General features: G+C 37.3%; 1 protein-coding gene across 2 annotated transcripts; it reads right to left on the bottom strand.

The window, feature by feature from the left end:
- Window positions 1–717: 717 nt before the first annotated feature.
- LOC127418974 (myocardial zonula adherens protein-like) lies at window positions 718–21,472 on the bottom strand. 2 transcript variants are annotated; one of them, XM_051660056.1, is made up of 14 exons: window positions 20,885–21,472; window positions 19,092–19,166; window positions 12,823–12,918; window positions 11,979–12,137; window positions 11,069–11,161; window positions 10,776–10,889; window positions 10,375–10,527; window positions 9,693–9,818; window positions 8,977–9,105; window positions 8,784–8,878; window positions 3,873–3,978; window positions 2,430–2,513; window positions 2,055–2,116; window positions 718–1,964 (listed from the first exon to the last, which is right to left on the bottom strand). In XM_051660056.1, the coding sequence occupies exons 1-14, from the start codon at window positions 20,948–20,950 to the stop codon at window positions 1,607–1,609; spliced, it is 1,716 nt and encodes a 571-aa protein (XP_051516016.1). In that variant the 5' UTR covers window positions 20,951–21,472; the 3' UTR covers window positions 718–1,606. The 2 variants fall into 2 exon arrangements, with proteins under 2 accessions (XP_051516016.1, XP_051515936.1); XM_051659976.1 differs by having other exon boundaries at window positions 2,055–2,161; window positions 20,885–21,471.
- Between the last annotated feature and the right edge of the window lie 334 nt (window positions 21,473–21,806).

The raw sequence follows: 21,806 nt of genomic DNA, 5'->3' as shown, positions 1-21,806 counted from the left end.
ATTTTTGGGTGAACTATCCCTTTACGCTCTCAAGCAGTGGGTTAGCGCATGCAAACTCTTCCAGTGCAATACAACAGAATTTTTTTTATTTTTATTTTATTTTAAAAGGGATTGATTGATTTATATGTACATAAAAGAAAAATAAATAATGTTTAAGTCAGCGTTTGTACATGAAAAGTGTATGGTTTCCCACCTGCTGCTGATGATGGAATGGAGCATGGTATTCCCTGGAGAGCACCATACAAACAATGGACAGACACATCACTGCCAACATCATGAAATCTGCCCCAATAAAATACTGTTGACAGCAAAGTGATCTAAGCCAGCTTTATGCCATGTTTCATTAGGAATTCAATAATTTTGTGCAGTTCAGTAAGTCTTTGCATGGTGGTGGTTTGGTGTTTTCAATCTATAGACTGTTTGTGCTGTGTAAAAATATTTTTAAGACAATCTATAGACTGTGCTTTAGTAAAATCTGAGACATAAAAACACAACATTATTTTGCAGCATTTGCTCAGCAGAATGTCACTTATTCAATAAAACCCAGTTGTAGGTTAGTTATATTTCATTTATTGAACAAAATACTGTACCCAGTGATATGTAAATATAGTGCTCAGTGTTGAAATTTTTTTAAGAAAATACCAAATATATTTTTGCTCTTTGTATCAGCATAGTTCATGTGTGTAACACATTCAATGGAAAGGAGGAGGCGAGAACCGGCTTGACAATATAAATGATAGTTTAATAATAAACTGAACCAAAAAGACACAAACATAAACAGGTGTCTGACGGCTTAATCAACCTAATTAGGGGCCGGGTGTGCGGAATCACGACCCAGCTCCGCCCTGCCACAATGTGATTTTGGCAACTGAAGTGAGTCTTCAGAAAAGTGCATTTATAGATTAATTCTGTTAACAATCGATGGCGCTCCATTCCCTCTCACAATCTCCACAATGTATCAGTGTAATATATATTTTACTTTTGAAAGTACTCAGGTCTAGAACAGTATGGGAAGGGGAAAACATTTTCTTTAAACTGGCTTCCGTAATAGGCTTTTTACAGCTGTAAAAAATAAAAAATCAGCAATGATGAATAAGCTGGAGTCTGTGCATAAGCAATTCCAAAAGAGACCACTCTACTTGTACAAATAAACTGAACCATTTATACACGTTAATACACGTGGAAGTGAAAAGTATTTAAGTATTAGAGCTCAATGAGTATACTGAGGTTTGATCACATCTGATAAAACACTATCACAGTATCTGCTGAAAAATCCCTCCTATATATGAAGCCTATTGAGTTAAATTCATTTAATAACAAAATAATTTTGGGGTAAACCAGTTAAGAAAATGGTCAAAAGAAAAATGAGCTCAGAAAACAAGGAAATATAAATAGACAAATGTAAAATAAGGGCTAGCCTATGCATCACATAAAATGGTCAAAAGATTTTTGGTAAACAAAGCAAAATAGAGTGCATCAATATGTATACTAGTAAAATAAGTTATTCACAGATCAGTAGATAATTCACATATGCTGCAATATTACGAGCAGTAACAAAACAAGAATACTTCATGTTGAATGGCATCAACTTCTGCTACAGTAACTTTTAATCGATGTTAATTTTAGGGGTCATTTCCATCAGCTTCATAAAAGGAGTGTTGATCTTTGATGGGCTGGTTCGCACTCTTGGAGAGGACAGTTCTGAATTTTGGGATGTTGGTGGGGATTGCGTGGATTCAGACTCCTCGTCTTTATGTCTGGGTTGAACATAACTTGAAGATGGTGGTGTAGTTTGTGTGGGCCTTGTAACAACATCCTGTGTATGTACTAGACTGGACTGCAGCATTGTGCTGTACTGACCAGGAGTGTACCTAAGAAGACTATTGGTCAGTCTGCTTGAAGATCTTGGGGCTGACTGGACCAGTCTCTGTTGGACAGGAGCTACATATGGCGGCTCTTCAGATCTAAGAAAACAGGGAGAGAATGTGTGTGTAGATGTTGCCTCAAAAGCGGTCTTTTAATTTCTTATGGCAAGGTGATCTTACGCTCATTACCTAATGGGCAGGTCACAACCAACTCCAATGTCCCTAGTGGGTGCTTTAGTCTCAGATGCTTTCTGTACAGACATAAAAAACTTCAGCTTGTCTTCTAACTCATTATTCTAGGAAAAGAAGCCAGGCAAAGGACAGAGTCAGAACAGAGACATGGGAAACTGAGAAGAGAATTCATTTAACAGATATATGGACAGAACATCCCACTTGGTCAGAGATTAGAAATGACAATCAAAAGAACTCCAACAGAATGGCAGTTAAATTTAGAATATTCACACTTTGCATGCTTTTTCCAACCATTCAGTGCCCTTAGATTGGTGAAGGCAGGAGGCGAGCAAAAATAATATTTTTGTTGGACATGGAAAACTTTGGTCGTACCTCACACTCCACAATGGCAATCCTGTCCAGCAGCTCAGAGATGAACATATCCTTCTGTGCAACCTTTGCTCGCAATGTTTCAACCTGTGGAACGGTTTTTGTTTGTTTGTTTTAAATATGATTTCATTAAAAGCATTGAAACAATTCAATCACAGTAATGGTGTCATGACTTCTTGAAAGAACAGCTGTTGTCTGGCTTATTTTGTGTGCGGGTCAGTGATGTGACTTGAATGAAAAATGACTTGAATACAACTCTTCTATGATGAATAAAAAACTATATGATTAAGTTGTGTACACTCAGGTTTATTCAAGGTATAAGGAAAGTATTTAGTAGTACTTTAAACCTACTTTATGGTTACACCACTTGACATTTTTAACATCATTACATTTTTTGTTGTTGTTGTTGAAAATGGTATAAAGGTCGATGACAAATGAGGTTGTCCGAGATAAAAAAAAAAAATCAAGTTTGTATCATGTTCATTGAAATGTAATATTGGTGTCCATGTTGGTTTCATACAAAAAAAAAAAAAAAGAAAAAATAGCATTTTCTAAAAAAAATATATATATATATATATATTTTTTTTTTAATGACTTAAAAAATGTCAGTTGGTGTAAGCATCAAGTTAAAGGTATTAAAATACTTTCCTTACCCCTTGAATACACCTGAGTGTACACAACTTAATAGTTAATTTCAACAAATTTTTCAAGGTAAATTTTGTTTATTATTATTATTTTTTTTGGAACAAATATGGATTTTTGAGTCACAAATATCAAGGCATTTTCATAGGGTTACACCACAAACAAAAGATTTTATAAAGATTAAAAAAAATAAAATAAAAATTTTAAAAAATTCATACACAGTCATGAGGGTCTAAAAGAGTCTCCTTAAAACTGCATTTTGATTGTATTTCTGTCAAACTTAATAGATCCTGACAAAAAAAATTAATGTCACGTCACTGACCCATAAACGTTTTTCAAAAATGTTTTCAACCAACATAAATACAAAGCTTACATTTCTAAGAACTTAGGCCATGCATTAAAGTATATTTTTGAAAGATTTCTTCATTTTATCATTTCGGACATCCTTATATCATTCACCCGTACATGTTATACTATATATAGTATCTTAATACACAGCCCTTCTGTGAGCACTTGACCCAATCCCTTTAGTGTACTGTCTTCTTTAAAAAATTAAAAAATTAAAAATTCTATCCATTCTTCTACCTCAATCTCTCACCCTCCTTGCTGGGGGTACTTCTCTAAACAATTTTGAAACTTGTATTACAGCACTTCCCTTACAACTGCTTCCCTAGGCTTATTCAATTCAGTTGTTCTCCTCATTTATAAGTCACTTTGGATAAAAGAGTCTGCTAAATAAATAAATGTAAAAATGTAAATATATGCTCTTTATTAACAGAACAAACAGGCAGTCTGAATGCTTACCTCCTCTATCATAGCCTTGACTTTCCTCTGTTGAGAGAACACCATGTCATTGAGGTGCTTTATTCTCTCTCTCAATTCAGCTGCTTCTCCTTTCAGCTGCTCAGACCTGAGAGGGAAGATGTTTTTTTTAAGTTTGATATAATATAAACAATAAAACCATTAGCCTTGTGAAATAGAAATACAGTTATGCTCAAAAGTTTGCATACCCTTTGAGAATTGGTAATATATGTACAATTTTTAAAGAAAACATGAGTGATCAGGCAAAACACATTTCTTTTATTTCTTATGGGATTCATATTCAACTGTAGGTTATAACAGAATGGCACAATCATAAAACAAAACATGGCAACAATGAAAAAAATGAAATGACCCCTGTTCAAAAGTCTCCCTTAGTTCTTAATACTGTGTATTGCCCCCTTTAGCACCAATGACAGCGTGCAGTCTTTTGTAATAGTTGTCTGTGAGGCCCCAAATTCTTGCAGGTGGTATAGCTGCCCATTCGTCTTGGCAAATTGCCTCCAGGTCATGCAAAGTCTTTGGTCGTCTTGCATGAACCGCACGTTTGAGATCTCCCCAGAGTGGCTCGATGATATTAAGGTCAGGAGACTGTGATAGCCACTCCAGAACCTTCAACTTTTTCTGCTGTAACCACTGGAGGGTCAACTTGGCCTTGTGCTTAGGGTCATTGTCGTGCTGGAAAGTCCAAGAGCGTCTCATAATAAAATATAATCTGCATAAAGCAGAAGCTTATGCGGCACACCTCCCGCAATCACCCCTGGAAAATCATCCTCCTTTCTTATCGTGGCTGCTAATGGTTCCAGGGCAAGAAAGAACAATAATGGGGAAAGAGGGCAACCCTGCCGAGTGCCCCTATTCAGAATAAAATAATCTGAAATTAATCCATTTGTTTGTACCGCTGGGGTGTACGGGGTGTTTATAAAGTAACTTAATCCAACCAATAAATGTACTCCCGAACCCATACATTTCCAAAATCTTAAAAAGATAATCCCATTCTACCATATCAAATGCCTTTTCGGCATCAAGTGAGATGGCAGCGACCGGAGACTGATCATTCGCTACTGACCACATGATATTGATGAGACACCTGATGTTATCAGAAGAGCTGCGGCCCCGAATAAACCCCACCTGATCTATATCTATAAGAGATGTCATAACCTTACTTAATCGGTTAGCCAAAATTTTTTACATCTAGTTGGATCAGGGAGATTGGACGGTAACATTTACACTTGGATCTTTGTCCTTTTTAAGAATCAGACTGATCCAGGCTTGTGTCATGGTTGGAGGAAGCTTTCCATTCTTTAATGATTCAGTATAAACTTCTAACAAAAGTGGAGCCAGTTCTGTAGCATAGGATCTAAAAAATTCTGCAGCAAAACCATCTGGCTCCGGAGCCTTGCCAGTAGGTAGGGACTTAATTACCTCGTCAAGCTCCTCCAAGTTTATCTCAGAATCAAGTGCGTTTTTTTGCTCAGTCTTCAGTTTAGGAAGATCTAATGGTTCCACAAAGTTTCTAATATATTCATCAGTAGACGAAGACGTGGAACTATAAAGATCAAGATAGAACTCTTTAAAGGCATTATTAATATCAATGGCTAAGGTAAAAATTTCAGCACCAGCAGATTTCACTGAGGGAATGATAGAAAAAGACTCTCTCTGCTTTATATATCTAGCCAAAAGCTTCCCTGCTTTGTCCCCTGACTCAAAGTATGACTGTCTTGCCCAGAATAACTAAAACTCCACCTTCAGTGACAAAATAGTATCATATCTGTATTTCAATCGGGTCAATTCTCTGAGGCCATCAGATGACATGTGGCGCTTCAGCTCTGCCTCTGCACTTTTAATATTTCCTTCCAACTCCACGAGTTCTCATGCTTTGGATTTTTTGATGAATGAGGCATACTGTATAATCCAACCCCTAAGAACCGCCTTAAGTGCCTCCCAAGCCACGCCCACAGAGGATACTGAGGACCAGTTGGTCTCCATATAAACATTGATTTCGGTCTTTAACATTTGTTGGAAATCAGGATTTTGCAAAAGGGACACATTAAGGCACCAACTATATGATTTATTTTTCTCTATATGTGGCAACACCTCTAAACACAACAGGATCCGAGATTAAGATATTTCTAATTGAGCAATCAACAACAGATGAAATGAGGGATTTGGATATAAAAAAATAAAATCTATTCTAGAATAAATCTTATGGACTGATGAAACAAATTTATAGTCCCTATCAGATGGGGTCAAAAGTCTCCAAATATCTGTAAGACCAAGGTTTTTACACATCCTGTGAAGCGTCAAAGTTGCCCTTGGGGGCTTACACACTTTTGCTTCACTATGATCAAGGACTGAGTCCATCAAAAGATTAAAGTCTCCTCCCAATATTATATCATGAGGGGTGCCAGCGGCTTGCAACATCCCTTCAAGATCTATAAAAAAGCCCTGTTCATCAGCGTTAGGTGCCAAAATCAGACTTTGCCCCTGAATTTCTGCTAAAACAATAATGACTCTTCCTAATTTATCATTAAACTGTTTGAGACATTTGAATTGTAAATGTTTAGTAATCAATATAATGACTCCCTTGCTCTTACTTGAGCCAACACTAAAGAAAACATGTCCACCCCATATCTTCCCAAATTTTTCAGCTTCCTGCGGGGAATGATGTGTTTCTTGAAGAAACACTATATAATATTTCTTACGTTTAAGAAAATAAATAACCTTCCTTCTTTTTATGGGGTGCCCCAACCCATTCACATTCCATGTGGAGAGAGATAGTACACTCATACCAACATTTTACATTTTGATATAATAGAAAAAATAAAATGAGTGCCAAAAACAAAATTATGAAGACCATATTTCAACATCAATGCAACAATAAAACCCCGAATTTCCCCCCGAACAAAAACAAACAGAAAAAACCAAAAACGTGCGCATTAACCCCACGCACGACAGCGCCAACCGGCGTCAATCCCTTTAAACTCAAAGAGTCCATGTACGCAGACGAGAGTCCCTGTGACAACTTTGCCATCAGATTGCTCAATTTTGCCTCACAAATTTATAAGGCAAAATTACATAACATCAAATATTTTGTGAAACAAACCCCAGCCAATAGGCAGAACAGTGAGTCAATCCACTCACAAGAAAAACACCCAATGTTTACTCACCCATTGTTTCAGTAAAAGACATTGCCTGATTGGGACATGTAAATACTTTGCTGCCATCCTTGGTGTTTATTCTCAGTCTGGCTGGAAACATCAGAGCAAAAGTGATCTTCTGCTGATGTAAGAGTTTCTTGCATTCCTTAAACCTATCGCGTTTCTCTTGTCAAGTTCGCAAAGTCCGGGAACAAGAAAATATTGTAATTCTTCCAAGAAATCTTTCCTTTGCTCCTCGCCTGGCGCAACACGAGATTTTATCGGATGATTTCAAAAATTTGGCCAGAATCGATCGGGGCCTTCCTCCTTCAGCAGATCTGTGAACTGGGACTCTGTGAGCTCGCTCGATTTCCAGCTTGTGGCCTGTTATGTTGAGCAGACTCGGGAAAAGCTCGTCTAGGAATTTCACCATATCTCTGCCCTCCTCGTGCTCAGGAATTCCAACAATTCGAATGTTATTCCTGCGGCTTCTATTCTCAAGATCTTCAAGCTTTTCAAGAACACGTTCCAAATCAACTTTGTTCGTGGACAGATTAGCGGCTAATTCCCTCTCTGATGCCTCCAAATCATCGATTCATTTTTCAACATCTGTCACTCTTGTGACTAGCTCAGAGAATTTTTTTTTCCATCGCCATAATGAATCGACATATTACAGCAAGATCCTCCAAATCCGCAAGTACCTTCGTCAACATCACCGACATGTTGGACAGTTGACGCTGGATTCCTTCTCCCGCCACGCCATCCAAATTGAGTCCCCGGTCCACAGGCCTGTCTGGGCTTTCATCTTGAACCCGTAAGTGTCTTTTAATGTCTCCAGAGCCCGAGGATATTGACTTCTTTGCCATGTTTACCTCGAACAGTAAATGTGTAACTGGGTGTATCAAATTTCACCGGATTATATCATGAAAATAATTGAGTGCGCAGAGCTGTCTCTCATATGTCTGCCCTTTGCATGGCTTCACCGTACTCCCTGAATTTTCCATTTCTTAATAAGTGATTGAACAGTACTGACTGGCATTTTCAAAGCTTTGGATATTTTGACTTTTTATATCCATTTCCACCTTTATAAAGTTCCATTACCTTGTTACGCAGGTCTTTTGACAGTTCTTTTCTGCTCCCCATGGCTCAGTATCTAGCCTGCTCAGTGCATCCACGTGAGAGCTAACAAACTCATTGACTATTTATACACAGACACTAATTGCAATATTAAAAAAGCCACAGGTGTGGGAAATTAACCTTTAATTGCCATTTAAACTGTGTGTGTCACCTTGTGTATCTGTAAGGCCAAACATTCAAAGTAAACTTGTAAACTTTTGATCAGGGCCATTTGAGTGATTTCTGTTATCATTATGATTTAAAAAAGGAGCCAAACAACTATGTGATAGTAAATGGCTTCATATGATCACTATCCTTAAATAAAAGACAGTTTTTTTTGCATGATCAGTCATATTTTCAAAATCAATGCCAAAATTTCACAATTTCTGCCAGGGTATGCAAACTTTTGAGCACAACTGTATATAAAAAGGATAATTGTGAACAATTTTCTCAGTGGGGACAGAATGTTACATTTAATTTGTAACCACTGAGCATCACATTGTCTTGAAATATAATTATTATAGTGATGTTACATGTTATTAGTGCCCTTGGGCTGTCTACTGGAACCAAAGAATTTATAGAATCCTGAATTAAGAAAACACCACAACATCACTGGTTTCAGCTGAAAATGATGTCTTACTGTTTGGCTTCAGCTTTGTCTGCATGGTCAATTTGGTCCAAACCACGCAAGCGTTGTTCACAGTCATAAAGCTTTTTGATCAGGTCACCCTTCTCCTGTTATAAAGGAAGAAATGTTGGAAATGTTTTACCCAGCTCTAACCTTCTCCCACTGGAGGTAAAGAGCAAAGACAGAGCTTAATGACATTATTTACCTGAGCCATACAGTTTAGTAGTCGCTCCACCTCTGCTATTCTTTGGTCTCTTTCAGTAATCTTTGCCTCAGCTATCTTAGCATTCTTCTCTGCCTCCTCAAGCCTCCTCATGTAGCCGTCAAGCTGTGCCTGTATCGAAAGGGCATAGAAGTCATACAAACCTTTTTCACTCAGAATTATTTTGTTATATTAAATCTGAAGAGTGCAATTTATGTGTTAAAATGCTTTGTCCTATCCCAGCTTAATGTACCGAGACAAATGTGAGCCATTTTTCGGTCGATTCCTCCAGTTTTAACACTGTGGCTCTGTGGTTCTATCAAAACAATGTTGTTTTTTGAGCATCGCAACCAGCCTGACCATCAGTTAACCCCATCCTCTGTATATTTTGTAGGTTTTCACTTTCACCACCTATCAACCCTTATTTAAAAAAAAATAAAAAAATGATTCTGACTTCCCTGGTGAATAACTACAGATGTTTCCTGTTATGAGATTGAAATCCTCATGCCCTGTATGTTAAGGAAAATACAAAATCACAGTCTTTTTTTCTTTTCTTTTTTTTATGTCTGTATATATTATATTCTTTAAAAAAAATAACTTAGCAGTAATGCATTTGTTACATTATTATGCATTACAGTTTAAGCTAAACCAGTTAGTCAGTAAGGCATTGTGGAAGTCTGTGTGTTGTTGTGTCTGTGTTTGGTTGGTTACATCTGTACCTGCAGAGATTCTATCTCCTCTGTGTACTTCCTCTGCTGTTCCTGCAGCTGTTCCTCATATTCCCTCTGTAGCTTAGCACTCATCTCTTTCAATGCTTGAGTTTTGGCCTCCTGAGTAGTCTCCACCTACGCACAAAATTTTTTAAACACATTTAGTTGTCAAATTACATGGGCGTTAACTTTTTCTAACATCGAGATTTGAGGTTGAAATTATATATATAAAGTATATCTAAAAAGGGAGATGATAGCTAGACAGACAGACGGACAGACAGACGGATGAAGTAAAGCACATCACACTGCAGCACACTACTGTGTGAAAATTTCAACTCCCTAAAGAATGTTGTAAATTGTGTCCAAGTTTGAGTACCAGCCAGTAGGTTTTAGGTTTTGTGTATTAAAAAGTGACATTTCTCTTAAAAAAGTTTTAAAAAGTATCATGGTATTACCATGTTATTTGGATATGTACCATTGTAGTTTGAAAATATTCTTTGCAGTATATTGGATTACGATGTAAATATCATGGTGCATGAATAGAATAATAATTTAGTACCATGGTAGGGTTTATATTATATATACAAGTAGCATGTTATTACCATCTGATGTAACATGGTACATCCAAAGTACTTTTTGCAATGGTTTGCCTGATAACTTTAGTGTTGTATGTGCTTGCATGATGGTGCACCTGATGTTTCAGCGAGTGGTTTTCAGCATGTGCTGCAGCTAGTTGCCTCTCTGTCTCCTTTAGTTTCTCCTCCGTCTTCTGCAAGGAGCTGCGGAGAGTTCTCATCTCATCCCTGTTCCCCACACGGTTATGACAGCTTTCCAGCAGTGACTTCTAAAGTAGCCACCATCAACAAAAACACACATGCAACTTTCCAGTAATTACATGGACAAACACTAGGGTAGATTCTCAAAGCATGTGTCAATCCAATCAAGAAACATTCTTTTTTGTGATACTTGTGTTAAAAGTTGATCAGTCTAGTTCAAGATGAACAAACTGTAACAAACACAATGTCAAAAGCTTCCTCCTGACAGAACTAGTCTTTGTCAGGTGGCAATGATCATTTTGATTGTGTACTGTACCTGCAGATCAATGTTTGCAGATATAAGTGTGCTGTTCATCTGGTCAAAGCTGTCCATTGCTGCCCTACTTGTCCTCACCTCCGACTCCAGATAACGCTTATGAGAGTTGGCCATCTGGGACAAACACAGTCATCACATTAAGAACCTGCCACACCACTTTAAAACTTATCTTAAATAACCGTCTATGTTTACTAAATTATGTTTATTTGTTTGAAAAGCTGCCTTGTGTTAAAAAAACAAAATAAGAATATGTTCTTATTTATTAGTCACTTGTCTTGCTGCCTTTTGCTCACCTTTAATTCCTGAGATAATTTTTGGACTGATTGTTGCATCCCTCCAAACTGACCATACATCCGCTCCCTGACTTTTTCCAAAGAGTCACGTACCTGTGGGGAAATAAGGAGGTATGTTTCTGAATATGAGAAAAATATTACTACCCTGCTCCAAGAAACATCATCTGTTTTTCATACCATTTTTCTACAAACTTTGTTTAGGGTTTTTTCAAAATCCCTAAACCATGACCAAAATTTCTAACATGTCCTAGAGTGTTCAAGCTACATCCAGCAAATTTGGCACAGACCTTCAAACTGTTCTGAAACAGTGTTTTTTGTCTTTTCTAACTGATTAAGTCTACTGATCATAGACTTAACGGTTTTCACACAGCAGACAATCACAAATCTGAAAAATCCCATAGACTTACATTGACAGAATGTTCATATGTGCCAACAGAATGCCCGTTAATTCAAATTGCAACTATAAAAAATTCAAATGTAAACAAACCCACAAAAGGCCTTTAATCTGCTTGAAGTTGCTCACTATCCTCGATCTAGCTAGCTAGCTATGTGACTGTAATGTCTGTATAACCTCCAAACTTTTAAACATCTTAAGCAGCTAATAGAGGTCTTTATGTTGACCTGACTTGAATTGCAAGCAATTATGGTCCTGTAGCTCTGGTAGACCATGATGCTAGCAACACCAACAGACACTGAGGGGGGCAGTCCCCCCACCCAATATTCAGATTAGTGGTCAATCAATATGTTTTTTGTTTTTTTTAATGCATAAATGCAAAGGTATGTTAAAGCAAGGCTTAAACACACCACGAAGGTAGGCCTGTTTTGGCCAGGTTGTACATAAATCTTGATCAACATGTTTTTAATGGCATTGGTATTTCATTCGTTCAGGGAAGTCTCTCTCTTTGCTTACCTCTTTGATGTACCTCATCTCATCTCTCAGGTGATTGACAGAGAACTCGCGTGCCATCACTTCCTGTTGGTGGTTGGCGCCTGAGCTCTGGTCCACACCATAAACTCTGGGCCCATGCTGAATAGGCTGTTTCATACCGATGCCATTGGTTACAGCGTGCTGAGGGAATAGGACCACAGGGGTCAGATTTCAGCTTGTGGATGTGTTTAAAAAGAGACAGTGTCACTGAGGTGTTTACGGGTGTGAGTAGCTGAGTGTTTACAGTATGTCTATTAGTGCATCCTGGTTGATAGAAAAAGAGTAAGACTCAGTTGACTAGCTGTTTTTGGTATTTACATTTAAGATTGAAAGAGTGAGAAAAAGGTATTTTAAGCATTGCTGCTGAGTTTTCAGAACAAGAGGTTGGGATGCAAATGGTCAGAATAGTCCTCAGTGTGGGTGTCATATTTCTGCAGTCAGGTCCAAAAGAACAGAGAACTCAGTCCTTTGTTTCTTTGTTGATTTGCAGATTCACCAAGAATATAGCCACAACAAAGTCATATGTGCAAAGGAACTTGAAACTTGGAATGTTGAAAAATATGTTGACATTTTCCAGTGAAAGTACATCGAGAAAATATTTCTTTCATGAGAATGCCGAGGGGAAAGGAAAGTGAACTGTGTCATAATGTAACAAGTGTCCAAATCCAAAAGCACATGGAAGAATACTGTGCTTGTTTTTTTTTAAACACAATGCATATTTTCTTTTTTCTTTTTTTTTTTTTTAAAAAGGCTTTCTCTACAGTATATGAAGGTCAAGGAGTAAAAAGACATAATATCTGTTTGTGCTCTCATGAGGTGATCATACCTTGTCTTCTTGTTCAGGTGATTCTCTTCCAGGCGGTCTCTCTCTTTGCATGAGTGCATTTTTCCTTTTCCAGGAACCGTTTACTTTTTTATCTTCCTGTGATGTAACATAGTGGCTGTCAATTTATTTATCATAACAGGTCTTATCAAAGTACTGCTATAATCAAACAGTTTCTAGGCATGTTCATGTGTGTTTTTTACATCTTTGGAAAATCAATATTTTGTTAACTCTTTAGTTGAGGATAAGGCATATCACAGATCACAGTTTTGCCCTTGCCAAATATTTAGTATGCTTCTTTTTAAAAAAAATTCAAATCATCCTTAATGGAAAGGCAAGGTTATCTTGTTTATAATAAGCCATATCTCTACATTCTGTCTCTTATATGAGTGGTACTTTAACATTTTCTGAGGTGGAACAACACTGATCAAGTCCAGCTGTGATCACACACTCATGGTGTGGTCTCTTCTCACAACATAGTTTCTCAAATCTGTAATCCTGTACATGTAGTGAGTAACCACACCCCTTTACAGATCTTTCCCAAAACAAAGCATAGATCTCACTGAGAGAGAGGTTGAATTCTCTATAACACCCCTGTAGACTGTCTCAACCTTAAGGAGGAGTGAACATGAAAATAATTCTTCATTAAAGTAAAGAATCTGATATTTTGAAATAGAAAGTGTTACGCTTTACATCTGACTCTGACTGATAGGGAGAGATAGTGTGGGAGTGGGTAGAGATAAGAGTAGAACAATGATGCCAATGTTTTTCATGGCCTTCTGCAATGGACTTCATAAAAATTTAAAGACAGTCCACAAAAACACAAGCCAATGTGAGGGACTCAAAAGAGGGATAGGAATTTTACATGCTAAAGAAAGGATTGCACCCGGGAGGGGCATATTTCTCTAAAAAAAAACCTCCAGTTTCTGTCATTAAGCATAGTGATATGAGTGGTATGTAGCTATGTTTTCGAACATATAGCTTTGGGATTTCGTGAAGACTAATACATCTAATTCAAATAAATGCATCTACTGGGCTTGCAAAATATCAGGGTATTTACAAAATAATTGTATTGCTTTTCGCTCCATCTTTTCAATACAGTGGCAGTTTATAGGGACTCACTTCAAAGCTTAAAAAAGGATGTCCTGTCCGTTGCACATTCATAAGAGAAGCTTCTCTCATGAATGTGCAACGGACAGGACGTCCACTTTTAAGCTTTCAAGTGAGTTCCTATAAACTGCCACTGCGTTAAAAAGACGGAGCGAAAAGCAATACAATTATTTTGTAAATACCCTGATATTTTACAAGCCCAGAAGATGCATTTCTCTGAATAAGATTTATTAGTCTTCATGAAATCCCAATGCTATATGTTCAAAAACATAGCTACATCCCACTCATATCACTATGCTTAATGACAGAAACTGGAGGTTGTTTTTAGAGCAAGCCACTTTGAATGTTTTGAAGTGGCTTGCACTAAAAACAATACAAGTTCTAGCATGAACTCGCAAACACTGAGAATAAGCTTCTCTCATAGCACTCATGAATGCGCAATGGACGAGAATTTCACTAAAAACGTATTTAATTTCTTGTTGTTTCTCTCCAAAACCTACCATCTGCCTTTAGAAGACTTGGAATATGACACACAAGTTACTTTTCTGATACTTTTGGGTCATTTTCTAAGCTTAAGGGCCCTATTTTAAGAGCGCTATGCCTTAAGTGCAGCGCTAAACGAGTGAGCGCACGTGGCCATGAAGTTTTGATATTTTCATGCAAGCGTGCATTTAGTCTAGGCGCAAGTGGGTTGGCGAAATCGTGCATGCAAAGCTCTAATGGGCTCGGTCAAGTACAATTAAATTCTTCTTCGGTTCTTCTCTGATTATTGCATCGTCTGTGTCCTATTATACTGTATATTCCATTCCCTGTCAAGTAACGTCAATATAAATGAAGACAGCCTATTCATAAGAATTTGGAGGTGTAAAATGGGTTGTATGCGATGCATTATAAGAATAAATATATGGTTCTTTTGAGCAATAACTATGTCCTTGCTGTGAACTCTCTCCTGTTTTGTTTGCCATCGCTCCAGTGCTATATGGTGTTAGTGGTGAAATACTACAGGGAATGTTTATGTTTCCTCCTACCTCTGGACTACGATATATGTGTTCTCTATCGGCCTGTCTCACCTGCGATCTTGATGGTGTAACGGGACACTTAAAACATGCTATGTTACTCTCCCATTGTTCATTGATTTGCAATGTATATTTGTTATACGTTTCTCTGTTTAATGTGTTACGTTTAATTTCTGTAAAGCGCTCTTGAGCTTTGGAAAGGCACTATACAAAATAAACTTATTATTAATCAAATTGATCTACTGACACACAAATCATGGCTAGTATTAAAAGTGATCGATTGCTCTTTAATATCAACTGATGGTGGAATCCCCAGATTACAAATTCAGGAACTGATTTTAGACTGCACCAAGATTAGACGCGGTTCTCAGATGTCTGAGCGCAATTACCTATTTCTCAAGAAAATAGCTCATTTTGCTTTGCGGCACTTCATTAACATACAATACATTCACAGTTTGCATGCATACACCCACAAATAGTGCAAACACTCCCACCCACGGCCACTTGCGCTTTGCGCTGCCACGGAAATTCCACATAAAATTAGCGCTCTCACTAACACCGGATAAGACATAGCGAATGGGTGTTGCGCATTGCGCTGTGCCTACAGCTGCCACAGAAATATAGCTTTAATGTGATTCCCTATTAACTGCCATTGTTTTGAAAAGAGGGACCAGAATATTCATTAAAAAAAATATTTTGTGCACAAGAAAGAAAGTTATATGGGTTTGGAGTGAGATGAAGGCAGGTATATTATGTCAGAATTTTCATTTTTGGGTGAACTATTTCCTTAAGCAAATTAATTTTGTGGCATTTATCAGAATGTTATTCTATTGGTAATGCACAAAGTTATACATAATAACTAGATGAAGAAATGTTTCACGTCACAGCTGTTATATCATGCTTTATCATAAATTTTAGTACAGCTGGGTACCCAGTATTGACAAATCATCATCCAGGACTGGAACTATCTGTTTTAAAATGTCTATTAAAAAAACCTCCAGACAATTTTTATCATTATCATTGTCACAAACCCTGTAAATCCGGTAAACGATAATTTAAACAACTTTACAGCTCAAATAATACAGTTATACATTTTAAAAGAAGAATTAATGTGTGCATTTATAAAATTATAAACTTCACATTTCTGCCTTTAAAACATACAAAAATTTGCCCAATTTACTTCCATTGTAAGTGCCTCAGTGTAACCTCAATTTTAGTTTTTTTTTATTTTATTATTATTATTATTTTTTATTTTTTTAAGAAAAGGAATGAGTTGAGATTATTATTATTTTTTTTTTATTTTATTTTTTTTGTGGTATTCAGCATTATGCCACAAAAGCTGTCGTTTGAGCTTAACTTGTATTGAACCCAGAATATTCTTTTAACCCCATGAAATAAAAGCTTTGTCTATTTTCCTTGCTTCATATTCTACTTTGCTCAAGTAATATTACTGATTGAATTATACACTCTATCTTCTCACTGTCCCTTTACTAAGCTCTATTGTTGTTGTACATAGCTATACTGCTGGAGGGTGTTCACTCAGGTCTAGCACCTGTGTGTCACAGTACATATCTGTTTGCAAGCTGTGGGTGGTAAAAAAACTACCCGCTCCGGCTTTGGTGAGACCTGTTAGGTGGTTATTCTTTGTGGTTTAGCCCAATGTTTTTATAAGCAAGGCTGGTCCTGGATCAGTGTAATTTTCTGGCCCATCTGTAATCCAAGAGGGGTAACTCGGGTAATCCAGGCCACAGGTACTGTAGGCCCGTATCCCAAAGTGGATAGGATTACCAAACACACCCTTTTTAATTTTGCAGTAGATACATTGACATTATGGCAGTAATAGAATATCTCTGTTTAGATTAAAAAATGCAGTTTTTTTTCTCTGATTGACACTCAGCTATCCAGCCTGACTTCTTCCCTCTCCTCTTTAACATCTTCCTTTGACCTTGTTACACTTTTGTATATCACTACTAATTATGTTGCTAAGGATTAAATTCAAAGAACCTACATTTTCAAAGCCAATGTGAAACTTGAGCTTGGACTTACCCTTTATAAAATAGGCTACTATATGCATAACCAACTATTTCATAATAATACTATACAACCTCACAATACAATACTACTTTCACAAAAAACAGGTAGATTATATTTTAATATTCTCCACTCTTTTTACATGTCATGTCACGAGAGTTCTATATTTCCTTATTCAGTGAGGCATAGAGCACCCAAAAAGTAACATTATGTCATTATTTTCTCACCCTAATGTTGTTCTAAACCCATATGACTTTATTTCTAACAACAACAACAAAAAAGGATATATTCAACAGAATGTCACGATCACTGATTTCTTAAACTGAGATTTAAATTTTGGTTCGTTCATCAAATAGTAAGTGTGTGCCTTAAGAAGAATTGAAAAATGACGTGTATCACATGGACCACTTTAATGACACTTTTGTGTGCTTTTTTAAGTTTTAAAGTGAGTCACTATCAACTGCTATTCTATGGAAATCAGCAATCATGACATCCTTTAAAATATATCCTTTTGTATTCCACAGAAGAAAGAAAGTCATATGAGTTTGGAGCGACATAAGGGTGAGTAAATAAAGACAAATGTTTCATTTTTGGGTAAACTATCCCTTGAAGAAACTGATGCATATACTGTACATACAAACTTGTGTGGATTTTGGGGTGAAATTCTCAATGACAACTAGAGAATATGCTGTATATAGTGAAAAGCGGGTTTAAATGGCCATTGGCAGCCCATTAAGAAGACCTGGGTTTCATGTATTGATGCTGCCACAACACAGTGCAGGCCACAGCTGACCCTTCCCATGAGAAAGAAACTGATAAGGCCATCAACACTTCTCTGTTGGCTGAGCTCCTAGATTTCTATTTCTCGTTGATGTCTGGCTTACAAAAGTGCCTGATGTTCCCAAAGCAGCTACTATCAGAGAGTAAATAGGGAAGATATCAGTTTTACTTCAAGGACTGAAAGCTGCAGTGTGTAAGATTCCAGGCCAAGGTACAGATAAAAATTCTCATGTCTATATAGACACACCTCTCTTGACTTCTATTCCAGTACAGCACTGTCAGAAGGCTTATGAACTATAGTCAAATTTACACATTAATTTGTCACACGTACTAAACATGTTATCTGTAAACAAGCTCATAATTAACTTGGCCTCCCTTGGTAAATAAGTGAATCACTTTTGTGAGCTTTGTTTCATGTGACTCTGAATATTAAGGACATCTCAACGATATTTAACGATATCTGCATAAAGCCTAATTTGTAAGTGAAGTGACACTTAACTTAAAAATAGAGGTTCCAAAAAGGTACTTCGCAGTGATACCATAGAAGAACCGTCTTTGGTTCCCCAAAGAACCTTTCAGTGAAAGGTTCTTAAAAGAACCATTTTGAAGAATCTTCTTCTAGTCTAAAGAAACTTTTTCCACTACAAAGGACCTTTTGTAAAATGTGAGGGTTCCATGGATGTTAAAGGTTCTTCATTGAACCATGCATGCTGATAAAGAACCTTTATTTTTATGAAATATTTGCATGCAGTACTTTAGCATGGTAGCAGGCTGCCAAATCTTGCACACGTTTGAATGCATGTGTATGTGTGCACATATGTGTGATGCAATATGGACCAATGAAGCACAAAGCAAGTGTTAGCTATCGGTGTTCCTGATAGCTAAAGGAGAGACTATGTCTTCTCTTCATACCCATCACATACAGACAGAACAATTTAGAAGCAAGTTCCTCTTTTTGATGTCCTACGTGTCACACCCTTAAAGGGTAAGCCTAGATAAGAAGAGTAAATCCCTTAAACTATAATTAATTTCTGTTTAGTTTTTGCCCCTTTGGAATACTCTAAGTAAAGAACATTGTCTGTGTGTGAGAGGACACTTAAAAGACAGACTGAACTGAAGTTTCAGGTAGGTTTAGAGACATTTTAACAGTCATTCATGCTATCCTGTTGAACTTATCCTGTTATCAGGCTGTTACACCATTTGTGGCACTCCTCAAACATGAAGATACCAAAGTCAGTGGAAAGAGGAAGCTTGTTATGATGACGTGAAGAGATTGTCTGATCTGATCTGTCTGAGAGCAGGAATTTTAAAGAAAGATGCTAAAATGATACTTACAGAGTTGACTTTCTCATTCTGAGTTTTAGGAATGTCCTCAGGTCGTAGTGTTAGTCTGAGGGGCCTAAGTCTCCTCTGGTGGGCATAGTCACAGATGTACACATGCAAACCGAGGAATGATGCAAACCCCAAAAATAAACAGACAACACAAACAAACAAAACAATTATTAGTCACAATGTCTCTTTAACTAATGAAGATCATACTTATACTGATACTGTTATCTCAAGATATTGGTGATAAGCTGTTTCAATGAAAACAAAACAAAGTCAAGAAGTATCACATAGCTACAGGAAATATTTGTCTTAAAACACAGTGATCTAGTTGGAGAAACATACCAGGAATGCTTAGAAGGAGGAAAAAAAAACATAAACTATTATATTTTACCATCTAATTTATATAAAAAGAGCATTTCTACAGTATCCACAGAACATATGTATCCACAGTGTATCAGATAGGCTGTAACATAAAGGTGCCTTTTCCATAACTGATCCTGTAAAAAAACAAATAATTATATATCGGAGTGACTATTTGCACTAGGTGTAATTAGCACCTGCCACATAGTGTGGCTAACAGCCGCTGCCTTTATATATACATACTTATATATATATATATATATATATATACTAATACTCTTTAACTCAAGGTATTGGTGATAAGCTGTTTCAATGAAACCAAAACAAAGTCAAGAAGTATCAGACAGCTACAGGAATTATTTGTCTTAAAACACAGTGATCTAGTTGGCGAAACATACCATGAATTTTTTAGAAAAAAAAAATTATATTTTAACATATAATTTCTATGAAAAGGGCATTTCTACAGTATCCAGAGAGCAAGCTGTGTATCAGATGAGGTGTAACATTAAGGTGCCTTTTCCATAACTGATCCTACTGAAGAAAAAAAAAATATTCACACACACACACACACACACACCCACAAAAGTTTATACGCCTTAAAAAATGTCATGCATGCATGCATGCATGCAAAAAAAAATAAAAGCATACTGGTGTGGGAAAGTTTAGATAGCTGGCTACATATCAAACAACACAACAAACAATCATAATGGAAATACCAATTAAGTCTGGCCATTCAGAATATGCATTATAAACACCTTATTGTGACTCAAAGCATAAAAAAGGATTTTATTAAATTTGCCCTCATAAATGCTTCAATGATTAACCATTTCAGACGTGGCCTTCTATTTAGAAAATATATAACCTCTAGGAATAAAAATAAATTATACTATGGTAAAAAATTTGGTTCACTGGTGTTTGATGCCCTTTACATTGTTTAGCACTGCCTGAGTGGGTGTCAGTTGATTAGCTGTAAGAATGTCACTGAATGGCAGCTGACCACAGCAACAGTGGCTGAGCGCCAGGCCCTGATAAAATAAACATGACAGGGCCCTGCCTCCCCAGATGGCTGCTCTTATTACAGGCCCTCTCTGAAAAACATAACCCTGAGCCAATGTTGAAACTCTGCCCTGTGCATGTCAACAGGACAGCTCAGTGGCATTGATTAGCCAGGATATTGACGAGCCATTAGGGCACTGTCCGGAGCAAAAGTGACAGACAAGAGAAGCAGAGTGTGGGGGAGAGAAACACAGAGGACAGAGAGTGAATAAAACAGGCAAAAAGGCAAATGGAAAAACATGAACACTTCAACGAGAAGCCTGGGAAGAGTTACTGCTGAAAAGACACAAGGAAATAAAGTTCGCCAAAGAGCTGGAAAATGTGAAAGAGGATAGAGGAGCTGAGGAAGGATGTGTCGTGTCCTCCACAGTGTTTCTTCTTACCTCATTGAGTGGGATCTCTGTTGTGGTTGTGGTGCTGATGGCACCAGTCATGCCATTTTGCAGCATGTCTCTTTTCAATGTCCCTTTCCGTCCACGGCAAGCATCCACACAAACACTATCAATGACTGACCCACCACACCAAAGAGGGAGAGACTTGGTTTGTGAAAGGAAGAGGAAGAATGAAAAAAGTTCCTCTCAACAGCTCTGCCAGAATTCCTTCCCCCGGATGAGAAGGGAGAGAGAGAGAGAGAGTATCAGGGTAAAACGAGACTCAGTATTCCAATGTGCATAGGTCAGTAGAAAAACAGCTCTTCACTGTCCAGGCAACTCCAGAGTGACAGCGTTCCATATAGACTCCTCCTGACTGAGAGAGAGAGAGAGAGAGAGAGAGAGAGAGCAGTCAGTCATTCAGTATCTGTGCTGGCTATGCAAGCCTTGTTTCCCATCAGACCCGTCGAGCAACATTTCACCTGTCTATGCTTTCAAGCACCCACCTACCTTCCTCCAGCTGCTTTCATGGGGTGGGGTTGATGCCATTTGGGTGGAGCTCAGAAGGCGTCACACCTTAGGAGAGTTACACCACTTGTTCTTGTAGAGTGGCTTGGTGTTATTGCTTTACTTAGAATTTTCACTGTGGTGGATCTATTTAAATATTTATCTAATTTAAAATGTAATTTAGTCATTTAAAGTGGCAAAGTTATCATAACAGGGACTTACAAAAAGAACAAAAAGACAAAAAAAGCATTAAATAATTGTAATAATGTGTAATTATATTATTATTTTAATTATACTATTATTATTGATTCATGGAGTGATTGTTACAACCATCCTTTGTTCAATATAGCTACAAATATCCTCATGTTGTGTAGACATCTGTTGATGTCCCAATGTCGTCTTTAGTCAAACTTCATTCCTGAAGCCT

This window comes from Myxocyprinus asiaticus, chromosome 1, assembly GCF_019703515.2.
Source record: "Myxocyprinus asiaticus isolate MX2 ecotype Aquarium Trade chromosome 1, UBuf_Myxa_2, whole genome shotgun sequence".
Classification (NCBI taxonomy): Eukaryota; Metazoa; Chordata; class Actinopteri; order Cypriniformes; family Catostomidae; genus Myxocyprinus; species Myxocyprinus asiaticus.
This window is presented reverse-complemented; position numbering and strand designations above follow the sequence as displayed.

Coding starts and splice junctions, on each gene's coding strand:
- LOC127418974 (XM_051659976.1), bottom strand. CDS start 20,950: ATGCTGCAAAATGGCATGACTGGTGCCATCAGCACCACAACCACAACA. Junction 10,528..10,775: donor CTGCAAACATTGATCTGCAG/GTACAGTACACA, acceptor TGGCTACTTTAG/AAGTCACTGCTGGAAAGCTG. Junction 8,879..8,976: donor TACTAAACTGTATGGCTCAG/GTAAATAATGTC, acceptor CCTTTATAACAG/GAGAAGGGTGACCTGATCAA.